General features: G+C 35.1%; 1 protein-coding gene across 1 annotated transcript; it reads right to left on the reverse strand.

The window, feature by feature from the left end:
• Positions 1-260: 260 nt before the first annotated feature.
• Positions 261-14,860, reverse strand: CCDC179 (coiled-coil domain containing 179). The gene is made up of 4 exons (XM_008955902.4): positions 13,683-14,860; positions 12,758-12,802; positions 11,227-11,331; positions 261-842 (listed from the first exon to the last, which is right to left on the reverse strand). The coding sequence occupies exons 1-4, from the start codon at positions 13,725-13,727 to the stop codon at positions 831-833; spliced, it is 207 nt and encodes a 68-aa protein (XP_008954150.3). The 5' UTR covers positions 13,728-14,860; the 3' UTR covers positions 261-830.
• Between the last annotated feature and the right edge of the window lie 1,393 nt (positions 14,861-16,253).

Here is a 16,253-nt window from a genome sequence, read left to right on the forward strand (position 1 = left end):
ATTTCCGGGAAACCATGTTTTCAATATTTTGTCCTATCTTCTAATTGCTTGTTGTGGAAGCATAATTATAGTGCTTCCATCATTTCCAATAATAGAATTCCCTGTAGCTCACTTTAAATTGCATATTAGATATTGCAAATCGGTTACCAAATATAATGTTCATGTGACTCCAATAGTTTGTAATCTTTTAATTTATAAAATAATTGTGATAATTCAATCTATATATTAGAAATTACTTAAGTATTATAGTTAAGAAAGATTTTAGAGAGTCAGCAATAATTATAATTTATTTCATACCTAAAAGTAAAATTTTAATTCAATATTCAAATTTTACCTTAAATGGAAATTTTAATTACACTATGGCTTATCTGCAATAGCAACACAAAATAACAGTCTCCTAGGACTGTTTAAAGTATTTAAACATTTTGTTTAAATGGAAGTCATTATAAATATACAGCAGAGGAAATCTGGTGTTCTATTATTAAAACATACTTCTAAACATCTAAATATGTCATAAAACATTTGCAAAAATTTAAATGAGAATAATATTTTTCAAAAGCCTACCTATACATATTCATTATTATTTGTTGAAAAGAAGCAAATTTCAAGTTTACCACAGGAAAGAAAAATATGGTAGTGAGAGATGGCATTTAATAAAATTCTAGAGCCTGTAGCTTGGATATTAAATACTTGCACTGTGTTTATTTTCCCAAAATGGTGGAGTATTGCATTTATTTTGTGGATGATCAATTCATGATATGTCACTTGATGTTCACAATGCACATATTTTGGTCTGGAGCATGGTTTCCTTCAAATAGACTCCTGCTTTATCAAGATGACCACTAGACAAGATTAAAATACACAAAGAATAAGAAATTTAATTAAAATTTATATAAGGAAAGATTATATATACTATAAATTATTTGGAAATGGTCTCATGGAAAACCTATTTCATACAAGAAGTATTGTAAAAAATAATCATTAATAGCTAGGAATGCTATTTTAAACTAAAGTAAGGTCACATTCAGATAGAAGCCAGATACAAAAAAATTATCATCAAATAGATCATATCTGAAGATGGATATGATATAAAACAATTCTCTATAAGTCATACAACAAATACCGCAAGCAGAAAGAATTTGTAGAAACCCCGGATATCAGTTTTGAGAAAGGTCAAAGTCATTTCTATACATAATAGATGTGATAGAGATGTTAAATAAGGCTTTTATTTTCCAAGTCTTATGCTCTGTGAGTGACTAACACAGCATATTTTAGGCATCTGTTGAGTGTGTTTATGTCTGAAAATGACCCAGAATAAAGTGAGCAACAGGGACAAATAAAAGACAAGAAAAATGAAAAAATTGTCTACATCAGTATTGGCAGAAATTTAACCTTAAAATAATATTTAAGGATAATTTTAACATTCATAAATACATATACTTAACAATCTAATTTTTAAAAGGTTTTATTATATAAAAGTTGGCCAAGCACGGTGGCTTACGCCTGTAATCCCCACATTTTGGGAGGCCGAGACAGGAGGATTGATTACCTGAAGCCAGGAATTTGAAATCAGCCTGGCCAACATGGTGAAACCCCATCTCTACTAAAAATACAAAAATTAGCCAGGTGTGGTGGCACATGCCTGTAATCCCAGCTACTTGGAAGGCTAAGGCAGGAGAATTGCTTGAGCCCGGGAGGCGGAGGTTGCAGTGAGCAGAGATTGTGCCACTGCACCCCAGCCTGGCCAACAGAGGGAGACTGTGTCTCAAAAGAAAAAAAAAAAAGTTTACAGACAAAAATAAAAACAAAAATATTTTTTCAAACTTCTTTTAACAACTGTGTTCTAACTTCATCGCACGTCCTCTGTTGTACTGGGCACAACTTATTTGTCAAATAAAGTACTTATTTGTAGGAAGTCAGGCTTTTATTTTGTCCCAAAACATTTAAATTGTACAAAAACTGTTATTGCATTTTTTTCTTAAAGATTGATTTAAGCAGAAAAAAATGAGAAGAGGGCATTATTAGGGATACTGCTTATAACAAAGCAAATTGCAAAATGTATAAGAGATGAAAAGGTAAAATGAGAAGAATCAACAAAGATTAAAGCAGTGTTACTCTGTGGTATGGTTTCTGGTGTGTCACATTCATTATCACTTTGAGACAAGATTAATAGAGAAATTGAGAGTAAACATTTATATTCATTTGTAACAATTTGATACTGTGATGACATTATGAGCAATTGTCTATGTTAAAAATTATCAATCCACAATGATTTGAAAATTAAAATGAAATGAAACAAAACAAAATTAAAGTAACTGGTTTTGACCATATTTGAGAAGGACTGAATGCCTGAGCTTAAATGGGAGATACTATACATCTTGGTCAATATATAGAAGAAAAACTAGAATACGGTTGTCACAGTAACTCTTTGTTATTGCTATTCTTTGAAAAGTGAAGAGAAACCTTTTAGTATAGTTTTTTGGAACTTTGAGCTCCTCAATGTGCTTTCTTGGAAGAAAGGTATACTTTCTCTTTTATGAGTTATCAGAGCCTTTATAATTGCCTAATGCCATTAGTAAAAAGTATCTGGATGTTCTGAAGACAATTCCAGAATTTTTGTATTAATGCAAAAGAAAACATAAGTACCAGAATGAACTTAGGATTTTCATATTTAATATATCTTATTTTGCATATTCTTACTTATTTGTGAAACATTTCAGTTGTCTCTGCAACCTCAAACCAGTTGGTGGGATGAATGGTATAGAACAGTTTGTAGACATTTCTTTAAAAAACATCTGGGACTTCAAGAAAAAAAGGGGGAGCTTTTTTCAGTTTATAGCAACTTATTTTATTTCAATTGTTTTTGGGGGAACAGGTGGTTTTGGTTATATTCATAAGTTTTTTAGTGGTGATTTCCAAGATTTTGCTGTACCCATCAACAGACCAATATACACTATACCCAACGTATAGTCTTTTAGCCCTCACTTTCCTCCCTTCCTTCCCCATGTGTCTCGAAAGTCCATTATATCATTCTTATGCCTTTGCGACCTCATGGCTTAGCTCCCACTTGTAGGTGAGAAGGAGGCAGCTACATTGTCTGGGGTAGATACCCAGGGTTCGTTGTCCCGTACCAAGAAAATTTAGGACACGGACACATGAGGAATTTAGGAGTGGAGGTTTAATAGGAGGAAGAAAGAGACTGGAAAACAGCTCTCTCTCTAGTGAGAGAGAGGAGATTCCTGAGAGGAAAGACGGGCCGGTGGTGGAGGCGACAGATTTTATAGTCAGGCTTGAGGAGGTGTCTGATTTACATAGGGCTCACAGATTGGTTCACTCAGGTATGATGTTTACATAGCATGCAGGGAAGGCTGGCCACCTCACTCTAATCTTCTTATGCAGATGAACTTACCCCTTGGCCATTGCCATCTTCTCTGCTTCTTACTATACACGTAGCTGGCAGAGAAGGGAAGATGGAGCTGTCATTTTGAACATGATTGGCACAATGGCCAGCATCTATGTCTGCAGCTCGATTTTATAGGCTGCCCTTTGTTAGAAGGAAAATGATTTGGAGCTGCTTTTCATTAAAGGGAAAACCTTAACAAGGACTTCCATACCCTCACTATCTGCCTAAGTAATTTCTTCTTAACTCCTGTATCAAGAACACATGATATTTTATTTTCCATTCCTGAGTTTCTTCACTTAGAATAATGGTCTCCAACTTCATCCAGGTTGCTGCGAATGCCATTATTTTGTTCCATTTTATGGCTGTTCCATTTTATCCATATACCAGATTTTCTTTATCCACTGGTTGTTTGATGTGCATTTAGCCTCATTCCACATTTTTGCAATTGCAAACTGCACTTCTATAAACATGCATGTGTAAGTGTCTTTTTAATATAACAACTTATTTCCCTCTGGGTAGATACCCAGTAGTGGGATTGCTGGATCAAATGGTAGTTCTAATTTTAGTTAAAAAGGGGAGCTTTTGAAATTAAAAACCTTAGATGGTTTGTTAAGGGCCAAGTCATGGAAGAAAACAAGATTGATGGTACTAGATATTGAAATGACAAAGGGATAGGAAGAGTAACCAAAATAACTGTGTGTAAATGAATCAAGAGGTACAGGGTTCAGAAATGGTGGCAATTGTCTTGCACTATAGAAAGGTAGACTCAGGAATAATTCTCTTTTCTTTCCTATATCTCAAATTATGATACTTTATACTAAGAGATAACTTGGAAGGGGAAAATATATGTTGCATAGGCTATATATATATATATATTTTTTATTTTTTTTCTGAGATGGAGTCTTGCTGTGTCACCCAGGCTGGAGTGCAGTGGTGCTATCTTGGCTCACTGCAAGCTCCACCTCCCGGGTTCACGCCATTCTCCTGTGCATAGGCATATTTTAATGCTTAAAAGAGAGACAAAGATTATGGGGTTGGGGTTATAAACACTGGTATATCAGCAAGGGAGGAGCTTTGTTGATAGTTAAGGCAAAACAATAACTGTGTATAGTTGATGGTCCTGGGTTTCTGTATGGCAATGTGTAAGTTCCCTTCATTATGCAAAAACAAATGGTAAACAAAGCCAATGGGTTGAACTTTTACTCATAATATAAATTTCCTCCAAAATCTCAGAAAGGAGGAAGTTACAGAAAGATAATCCTCACAGTCTGAAAAAGGAAGGAAAGTACTTTCTTCCATGCTAATGGTACCTCTATTCTCTTCAGGGCAGCAAGGAAGTCAGTTTAATTTTTCACATCTCTGAATTTATTTGCAGCTAGGGGTGGCCAGTAAAACAATTTTGATCAAAGAAATTTAAGTGGAGCTTTCCAGTCTGACATATAAAGAGCTTGCAAATTATTCCTTCCATCCTTACAATAAGAAAAAAGCAGAACAAACTGAAAAGCAATTAATCTTGTTACATTCATCAGAGAAGTGAGGGCACAGGGCAAGCTGCTGCCCTGAAAACCAGAGAGACAGACAAGTGGATGTGGAGAATCAGAGCTTGCCAGGAACAAAAGCCTTCTGCTAAGGCCAGTACCAGTGGGAACATGTCAACTTTATCTGATGAATGGCTGGAGGCTCAGTATGCATGAGCTTTAATTAAAAACTCTGGGTGTAGAGAGGACAGTCTTAGGGAAGCTCCCATAGTTTCCTAAATTTTACCTCCAGGAGTCTCACTAGATCTCACTGTAAGGATCAGAGAACAATCTTTTTTTTTGCTTCTAGTAGTGAAAGGGTAGAAGTAATCATTTAAAAATATGTCAGAGCTCTCCGTTCTCTTTACCAGAGCATGCTCTCAAGAGAAACTATTTTAGCAGAGCCTAAATAAATTGGGTTTTACCAAATTCTAAGTGACTTAGGGGAAAGGAAATACACAACTCCTGTTCCCTATAGCTTTCCTATCTCACCTAACAGGGATGATAGCAAAGAAGAAGTTGTGAAATTTACATCCCAGGGATAGGAAACTGCTCTTGCAGTGAAAAATTATGACAGTAAAGACTTCTGTTCTAACCAACTCCATCTTGCCTTTCACCTCCCAACTGCCCTTGGTTATTCCAGGGCATGGACAAAGCTAACTATAGGAGAAATTTAGTTTATAGTTTAATAATAGCCCTTCCCCAAAATTAAACCACCTTTGTAAAACTAATGAAAGGCCACAAGGTTAGGAGGATGAGAGTGGCCTGAATTCTGCTAAGATGCAGGCATAGTCAGGTGATTACCAGCCATTATTCTGGAGGTCACAAGATTTGCAACTTCCCCTATTCACTATTGTAGAAACTAGGATTGACCTTTTCACATATCTTTTCAGGCTTTTGCATTTCTGACGACCAGGCAGCCCCACATGGACCCAAGACTCTTAGCTCAACTAGTCCTGTGGTCCCTACCCAGAAGTGGACTCACCTCATGAGGAGGCATTTTCCATACCCCTGTGATTTCATTCCCAACCAACCAGCAGCCTGTTCCCATAGGCCCCTGCCCACAAAACTATCCTTGAAAAAGCTTAGCCTCCAAATTTTCAGAGAGGCTGATTGGAGTAATAATAAAGCTCCAGTGTCCTGTTTAGCTGGCTCTATGTGTATTAAACTCTTTCTCTATTGCAATTCCCCTGTCTTGATAAATTGGCTCTATCTGGGTAGTGTGCAAAATGAACCCACTGGGCAGTTATAGATACAGACTCACTTAAAGACTGAATCCTAATCATAGGCTATGGAACCCTTCTTCTCCTACAACTTACCAACACATCAATTAGTTTCCTGTATATATCAGAGGATTCCAGCTTTAAAAAATTGCAAGCTTCAGATATTATTTAAGAAAGAGTCCCTAGCAAGACCAAAAATAAGGAGGAAGACAAAACTGAATCAGGGGAAATTTTACCCTCTGATATCACAGCTACAAATAAACAGAAAATGCAGCCTAAATCTTAGTCAGATAAGCATAAAACCTACACTAAAAGCTTATCTTCCTTAGTTTCTGTTACCCAATACATCATATCCAGCTTTCAATAAATAACGACAAGACATACTAAAGGGCAGAAACAATCTAAAGTGAAAAAGTAAGCACCAATCAGATCCATACTCAGATAATAGCAGATATTTTAGAATTATCAGACTTGGAACTTACAATAATTATGACAAATATGCTAAGTTCTAATAGAAGAAGTGGACATGATGCAAGACAAGATGGGTAATATAAGGCAAAATGGAAAATCTAAGAAGAAATCAAACTAACACTAAAAGTCTAAAATATTTGAATGGAAATGAAGCATGACATTGATGGGCTCATTAATACACTGAACTCAGAGGAAAAAAACTAATTAGCATAAAGATATGTAAATAGAAACTTTCCAAACTAACGGTAAAGAGAAAAAAGTATAAAAATATAGAATACATTATTCAAGAACTGAGCAACAATTACAAAAACTATAAATATGTATAATTGGAAAAAAAAAGAAGGAAGGAGAGGAAGAGGAAGAGGATGAAGAGGAAGAGGAAGAAGAAGAAGGAAGAAAGAAAGGAAGGAAGAGAAGGAGGAGAAACAGAATAAATATTGACATAATAATAGATGAGAACCTTCTAAAGTTAATGATAGACAACAAACCACAGATTCAGAAAATTCATAAGACACAAAGCAGGATAAATACCAGATAAATGTCTACATCTAGACTTATGAAATTTAAACTGCAAAAAAATCAGACAAAAATGAAATCTTGAAAGAAGCTGGGGGAAAGTGGTAGGATAGCTTACTTAAATAGGAACATGAATAACAACAATTACATAGGATTTCTTTACAGAAATCATACAAGCAATAAGAGAATGGAGTAAAATATTTAAAGTGTTCAAAGAAAAAGAGCAGAAACCTAGGATTCTGTATCATGTGCATGTATCCTTCCAAAGTGAAAGAGAACAAAAGACTTCTTCAGACAAACAAAAACAGAAGGAATATTTGTTACTAGTAGGCTTGCCCACACAGCAATAGTTAAGAAGTTTTCAGAGAAAAGGAAAATGTTGTAAGTCAGAAACTTGGACGTACATAAAGGAAGAGCATTAGAAATGAAAAAAAAGAAGGTAAAATAAAATATTTTATCTGTCTTATTCTTAACTGATCTAAGAAATAATAATTTGTTCAAAATAATAATTGCAACAATGTATGTGTTGTTTATATTTTATGGAGAAGTGAATGACAATAATGTTATGAAGAATAAGAAAAGGGGAATGGGAATACTATGTCAAAAGGTAACTGCATTACCCATAAAGTAGTATAGTGTTATTTGAAAGTGAACTTGAACAAATTATAAATGTATAGTTCAAATGCAAAGGAAACCACTGAAAAAGTTAAAAAATAAAATAAAGCAAGTATAATTGACAGGAGAGAATATTGAACAATATGAATTGCTCAAAACTAGAGAATGCAGAAGAAGAATGGAAAAGTAAATGGCATAAATGCAAGTAAAAACAAGTCCACAACTAAAAGACAGTAACAGATAAGGCACATACTAATTCGACTATATCAATCATCACTTCAGATGTCAATGATCTTAAAGACAAAGACTGTCATAGTTAATACAAATACAATACACAACTGTATGTTGTTTACAAGAAACTCACTTTATAAGGGCAGATAGTGTCAAAGGGATGGAGAAAGATATACATTGCTAACAGTAATCAACGGAAAGCTGAAGTTGCATTATTAATTTCAGACAAACAAGACTTTAGAACAAGAAAAATTATCAATGATAAAGAGGGACATTACATAATAATAATGGGGTAAAATTACATAGTAATCCTTAATGTGTTTGTTCCTAACAACAGAACGTCAAAATATGTGAGGCAAAAACTGATAAAAGTGCAAGAAGAAATAGACAAATTTGCTATCATAGCTGGAAATGTCAATTCTTTCTAATAGTAATTGACAGATCTAGCAGGCAGAAAATCTGTAAGAATGTATTTGGACTGAACAGCACCATCAGTCAGTTGGATTTAATTGACATTAACAGTTACTTTAATAACAGCAGAATACACATTTTTCTCAAGACACATGGAACATTCACCAAGACAGATCACATTCAATGTCATTAAAATATACTTTAACAAATTTAAAAGGATAGAAATCATACAAAGTGTGTTCTCAGACCACAGTGGAGTTAAACTGGAAACCAATAACAAGAAAGATAACTGGAAATTCCTCAAATATTTGGAAATTAAGAACATACTTACAACTAACACATAGATCGATGAAGAGGTTTCAAAAGAAATTTAGAATATTCTGAACAAAATGAAAACGAAAATATGATTTATTAAAATTTATGGGATATAGTGAAAGTGATGCTTAGAGAAATTTTATAGCATTAAATTAATATATTAGAAAAGAAGTAGCTCTATACTCAATAGTCTAAGATTTCACCTTAGGAAACCAGAAAAAGAAGAGCAAATTAAACCCAAAGTAAGCAGTAGAAAAGACATAAAAACTAGAGCAGAAATCTGTGAATATTGAAAACAGATTGAAATATGAAAACATATTGAAAACAGAATGCAATAGAGAAAATTAATGAAACCAAAATATAATTCTTTGAAAATATTAGTAAAATTGATAAACTTTTGCCAGACTAACCAAAAAAGACACAAATTACTAACATCATAAATAAGAGACCATAACTGCCAATCCCATGAACATTAAAAGAATAATAAAAGAACATAACCAACAGCTCTATGCTCATAAACTTGAAAACTTAGATAAAACTGACTAAATCTAAAAGGATTCAATCTACTAAAATTCACACAAGACATAGATAATCTAAATAAGGTTATTATCTATTTAAAAAATTAATAATTACCAATCTTTCAAAATAGAAAATACTAAACCCAGATGGTTTCACTGATTAATTCTACCAAACATTTAAAAAAGAAACTTTACTAATTCTTTACAATATCTTGCAGAAAATAGAAGCAGAGGGAATACTTCTTGACTCATTCTGTAAGGTGAGCATTACCCTAATACCAAAACCAGAAAAAGATATTAGAAGAAAGGAAAATGACAGACCAATACCTCTCATGAACATAGATGTAGAAATTCTCAACAAAATATTAGCAAATTGATCCAAACGTGTAAAAATAATTATACACAATCTGAGACTTATCCCAAGAATGTAAGGCTGTTTCAACATCTTAAAATTATTTAATGAAATTCATCACATCAAAAGGCTAAAGGAGAAAAATCATATGATCATATCAACAATGCATAATAAGAATTTGACAAAATCCAGTACCCATTTATGATAAAAGCTCTCAGTACTAGGTGTAGAGAGGGATGTCTTTCACTTCATAAGGAACATCTCTAAAATACCCAAACCTCACATTATAGTCACTGGCAAGAAACCAGATTTTTTTCAGTTAATATTAGGAAAAAGGCAAAAATGTACCTTCTCACTTCTGTTCAACATCATAATGGAAGACATAGCTAATGCAGTAAGACAAGAAAAGGAAATAAATGTTATACAATTTGAGAAGAAAGAAATAAATTGTTCTGTGTCTTCGTTCACAGACGACCTGACTAAGTAGAAAATCTCAAATAATCAACAATAACAATAAAAAACAAACAAAAAACTCTTGGAAGTAATAAACAATTATAGTAAGATTAGAGGATGTAAGTTTAATACAGAAAATTCAATTGATTCCCTTTATGCCAGCAATGAACAATTTGAATGCAAAGTGAAAAACAGCCTCCCATTTATATTAGCAACAAAAAATAAAATACTTAGGCATAAATCCAAGAAAATATGTATAAAATCTGGATGAGGAAAATTATAAAACTCAGGTAAAAAAGATGATCTAAATAAATAGGAGAAATTCTATGTTAATTTATAGGAAGACTCAATATTGTTAAGATATCAGTTATTTCCAAACTGATCCTTTGGATCCAGCACAATCCCAATAAAATTCTAGCAAGTTACTTTGCAGATTTCAACAAACTGATTCTAAATTTTATATTGAAAGGGAAAAGTTCCAGAAAAGCCAACACAACATTGAGGGAGAAGAACAGAAGAGGACTGACACTACCTGATTTCTAGACTTATTGTAAATCTACAGTTTTCGAGACAGTATGGTATTGGTGAAAAACAGGATTCAACGAGACAGAATAGGGAGCTCAGAAATAAACCCACACAAATATATAGTCAATAAATCTTTGATAAGGAAGCAAAGGCAATACAATAGAGAAAAGATAGTCTTTTCAGCAAATGGTACTAGAACTTGACATCTACATGAAAATGATAATGATAATAATCTGGACACTGACACCTTTCAGTAACATTAACTCGCTATGGATCATAGACCTAAATGTAACATACACAACTGCAAAACTTCTAGGAGATAATACATAAGAGAACTAATGTGACCTTAAATTTGGCAATAAATTTTCAGATATATAGCCAAAAGATTTAAGTGATTAACCTTATGTAGTCATCTACCATATGGCAAAACAAGAAGTGGAGTCCAGAACAACCTGGTTTCAAAGATAATCCTCTTTTCATTAAACCATATCACCTCCAGGAGATGACAGCAGAGGATATTTAAATAATAGATGAGAGAAGACTTTTAAGACTGAAATTACAAATTTCTCAAAGAGAAAGGGAAAAAGAAAATTTATAGTGAATATTACATGAATTAAAATGACGATATCAGTTGCATTTAATGATCTGTTAATTTCAGTGAAACCTCTATACTTACTAGGAGTCCTGGTTCTAGAATGGGAGAAGGCCTTGCAAACCTTTTATTCAATCTCCTCTCCTCTTTCTTTAGGTTTTGCATATTCTGAATACATTTATTTGCAAGCTTTAGAAAAATTAAAATGAAAGAAAAATCATACTTTTTTGTAACATATAAAGGTAACATTCTGATTATATTTTTGGTTTGTGTCAATAAAAAAGGTAAACACCACCACTGCAAATGGTTCACATAACTACATAGAAATAGGGGGAAAAATCTCTTTCATTCAAATGTATGGTTCATAGGTGAAGAAAACCACATTGGAGCATCAGTAGGGTTTTCAAATAAGAGTATTCTTGATTCTCATCTTACCACTGCATACACTTAAGTAGATCCAGACTCATGGATTAGTGTGCTTACTTTTGCTTTAAAAATAATGCTCATTAAAGACACCTAGGGAATTTTCTCTATAGAAATATGAAAACAATTATTCACTCCTTTGAAATGTTGCATGACACACATAGCTTTTTATGCCACCATTGTGTGGCGTCTACAAGTAGCAGAGACCTAGGAGATCAAACTAGAATGCTTTGAATATAATGAAATACAGTAATAGAATAGAAAGGATATGAATAACAATAACTTTTTTTATCCACTTCCAGTGAAGTATCAATTGGTACAATTGCTTTGAAAACCAACTATTTAAAAAATCCACTGATAACAGAATATAAACTTGAACAATTGCTTTGAAAACAATGTGGCACTACTTTCTAACAATAAAAAATTTGCTTTTCCTGTGATTCAACCATTGCACTCCTGCCTAAATAATCAAATGGCATTCTTGTGCATGGGGCAAGAAGATGTGTACTAGAATGTTTGCGATAGTACTATTCATTTTAGGAAAATGTAAAAATAACGCAATGTCCATAAACAAGAGAAAGGATTAATGAACTGTGATATGTTCCATGACAAAATATTAAACAGCAGTGAAAATAAAGAAACTATATACAGCAATGTAGATAAATCTTAGGAAATGATATTGAGAAAAAAGAGTAAATCATACACTAAATTTTGTGTGATCCTATGTTTATAAAGTTCAAAACCAAGCAAAAGCAAATAATGCACTTATAGAGACACCTATGTAACAAATTATTAAAGAAGAGGAGGAGATTGATGTAGCTAAAATTCAAGATGGAGGTTACCTCTGGGAGAGACCTTAGGAGGTAGAATAGAAAAGCATTCCCTAGCTGGATTCAGAAATACCTAATATTTTAATCCTTAAATGGGAGGCATATTGTAATTTATAAATTATATCTGCCACATCTATTTTTGTATATGTGTCAAATGTTACATTAAAAAATAACATAAGCCATTTAGTTTACCCTAGTTAAGACCCATTCCAATAGTAGTCATTAGATCCCAGAGTCCCAAGAAATATACTGAAGTGTCTACTTAATACAAATTCTATTATGTTAGGGACCACTACATAAAGGAACAAGTTACAAGCACAATGTTTAAACAACCAGAACCTAGTTCTTTATTTAAACATTACCTGCCGCTCAGTGACCTCTGAAGGATGATGTTGTCTTGGTCCTTCCTATATAATATACAAAATTAAAACACATTCACACAAAAAAGTCATTAAAAACAGTAAATTAATTATTATAATAGGAAGCCTATGCTACTTTTAAATTTATGTATTATATGAATCATTTCAACTATAAGAGGCAGGTTAAAAAAACAAAAAGAAAAAAGTCAAGTTCAGAATAAAAACATCTAAGATAAAAATTGTGGTGGAAGATGGAGATGGTATTATGATAAAAAAGAACCAGCTGTGAACCACCTTACAGATAAAAGGCAGAGTATAGAGATATATTCGGGAGGGAAAGAATGTACGAGAAATCGAAAAATGCATGTTTCTGCTTCTACAGGACTTCAGTGGTGCTATTGAGCAATCTAGTCTTCAATCTGGTTTCAAAGCCTAGGAGTAATTGGTGATGTGATTGAGATCGTATGGTTTTCTGAAGCACAGGGAGCTTGGCTGTTAGTTTTTGAGATTCTCACCACTTCCTCTATTTCTTGATTGTACCTTAAATAACTCCTCCTTCACTCGTTTTGATCCAATCTTTTAACCAGAAGACCCAAGAGCAATCTGTTCCACATCTGGCAATTGAGAACTTTATCCTGCTCCCTACTTCTGTAATTTCTACTCCACCTCCTAGGGCAGGCCAATGGGGCAGTCAACATACAGGTGATGTACCTGACCCCTAAGCACACAGTGGGTGGAGCTTTTTCTTGTTTCAGAGGGGTCCAGCAGTCAGGATGTAGTCTGTCTACATCACCTGGAATTTCCCAACCCCCAGCAACAAACCACCTTTACAAGAGTTAGAAGCACCATGGCCAAAGCCACGGTGGCCTGGAGCTCAAGGCACAGGACAGAGTGGCAGAGTTGAGGTTGTAGGCCCCAGCAGACTCACAGGGTTGACTTGGGAAGGCTCGATGTCCCAGCAGTACAGGCACATGCCGTGGAGCCTTAGGGCGCCCCCTGACGCCTACTGCCTGTCCTGGACCAAATGATTATGGGGCCCCACACCCACAGCCTTCAAGCCCTGCCCCACCCAGTTCCATCACTATTCTCTCTATTCTTCTCCCTGCTATGGGCCCCGCCCTTTCCCCAGTTGTATTCCAGTCCAGTGCAGGGAAGGCAAGGCCTCAAGTTGTCTGCAGTGTCTTTGAGTTATGGAAGTCAGTTTACCATAATTCCTTATATCCTATCCTTCTTCCTCAGAAAATTGCAGAATACCAATTTCCCACCTTTTCTACCCTTCATCTCTCTAGTCTCTCTCTTTATAAAGCCCCTTTCATTTGTTAACATATCTAGCTTAGTCTCCATGTTCTCTTACTTCAGACTGTCTAACTATTGTTAGGGTTCTCAATTCCACCACCTCATTGTTGTTCCTTCACAGCTTCTAGTTGGGTTGACCCAACTGTCTGCCTTCTTCCCATCTATCTATACCAGGTGAAGCGAGGAGAAGCTTGAAGATGGCTGGAATACATATTTGTGACCCCAGATCTATTTATTTATTTATTTTCTTTTTTCTTTTTTTTTTTTTGGCCGAGTCTCTCTCTGTCGCCCAGGCTGGAGTGCAGTGCTACAATCTTAGCTCACTGCTACCTCCACCTCGAGGGTTCAAGCAATTCTCCCATCTCAACCTCCCGAGTAGCCGGGACTGCAGGCGCATGCCACAATGCCTGGCTAATGATTTTGTATTTTTAGTAGAGACAGGGTTTTACCATATTGGAGGCTGTTCTCAAACTCCTGACCTCAGGTGATCCGCCCGTCTTGCCCTCCCAAAGTGCTGAAATTACAGGCGTGAGCCACCAGGCCCGGCCATGACCCCCAATTTAAACTGAGTCCTCAAAGCTGCTTAAGACTTTTATGTTGCACCAGCTTTTTTTGTGCTCTGCAGTATTCCCTTCAAATTGTCTTCTATTAAAATCTCTGAATCCACCAACACTCAGGCACTTCCAGTAGAAGTGGGACAATCCGTGCTTCACACTCTGATGCTGGTGAACACGTATAGAGCTTACTATGCTCAGCACTGTTACATGAATTTATATGTGTTAACTGATCAATTCTTTAGACCACTCAAGGTGGGTAAGTGCATGATTATAATCACTGGGAAACAAAGCGCTAGCGTGTTAAATTGCTTTCTCAAAGTTATGCTGTTAGTAAGAGGGTGAGCTGGAATTTAAATCCAGGGTTGGCCCTTAGATCATGTGCTCCTAATTATGTGCTATGCTACCATTGCTTTTGAAGCCCTCACTGGGGCTACCTCAATACCATCTAAAAGCCTATAACCTTGTCAATATCCACATTATCCTTTTCCCTGTAACCCTGTCGAAATGGAAAAAAAAATTGGTATCCCTTCTGTTGTCTCAAATAAATCTATCCATTTGCATTTCCATGCCATTTCCCTCCTAGGAGCCTCCTCAGATCTAGCTCTACAGATTGTTCCTCTCCTTGTCAACTTCTCTATATTGCCTCTTTCCTTTAAACATTTCATTACTGTAAGTTCAAATCTCCCCCTCTCCAAACTAATAAAGGAAACTCCTTAGAACAACAACCAATTGTATCTGTTGCCCATCCCCTCTATATAAAGTAAATATTCATGAGAGTGGTCTGTACCTCTGCCTCTTCTTTATGTTCAGTGTAAGATTTGGCTTACTGAAACCTGTTTCAACTCCCACTGTTCCACTGGTGCTTTTCTCAAAATGGTTAATCAAATGATCTTTCTCCTGAATTCAATGGACAGTTTCTATCATATGATTTTTGCATCACATTAGAAACTGCTGAAAAGTCTTTCTGATGAGTTAGGCTTAGAAAAAGTAAACAGTTTTGTCCAACTGTAATGTTCAAAATCATTATCCATGCTCTTCTTGAAACTCCCCTCTGGGAGCAATAAGTTGTAGAAAAATCATATAAACTTCCCCATTATCACAAACCAGGAATTGACTTGACACACTATAGAAAATGTTTTGAATGCTACTGTCACATATCATGCCAAGTCCTATGCATACAAAATGAGTAAATTATTGCCCTCAAAGGCAGTCAGATAGATTAGCAAAACCAAAAAGGTAGAAAATGTATAGTGAGCTTCAATAATAACACATGTTGTGTTGTACAGACATTTGGGAGCCCCTAATGCTCTCTGAAGATAGGCCCAAATAGCCTTCTCAGTGGAGTGGAGTAGCCAGAGTTTACCAGGTAGCAAAAGAGAGTGCATTTATGACAGAGGTGCAGCATGTCCAAATGGCAGTGGGTACAGATAAGTAACATGGGTTTGATGAATGTGTAACTGTTGTCATCAAGTTTTACTCATCACATCTCTTTGCTTTTCCTCCTACCATATTTTGTATGGAAAAAAGTCAAAAGGGTTAGCAGGAATCAGGCACCATAAGACTGCATAAAAGAATATTCCAGAGTCACATGTCTGAGACTTATTAGGAAGTTGGTAGTGCAACCCATGAGAGTCCAAATCCTATTG

This window comes from Pan paniscus, chromosome 9 (assembly GCF_029289425.2).
Source record: "Pan paniscus chromosome 9, NHGRI_mPanPan1-v2.0_pri, whole genome shotgun sequence".
NCBI classification, from domain to species: Eukaryota; Metazoa; Chordata; class Mammalia; order Primates; family Hominidae; genus Pan; species Pan paniscus.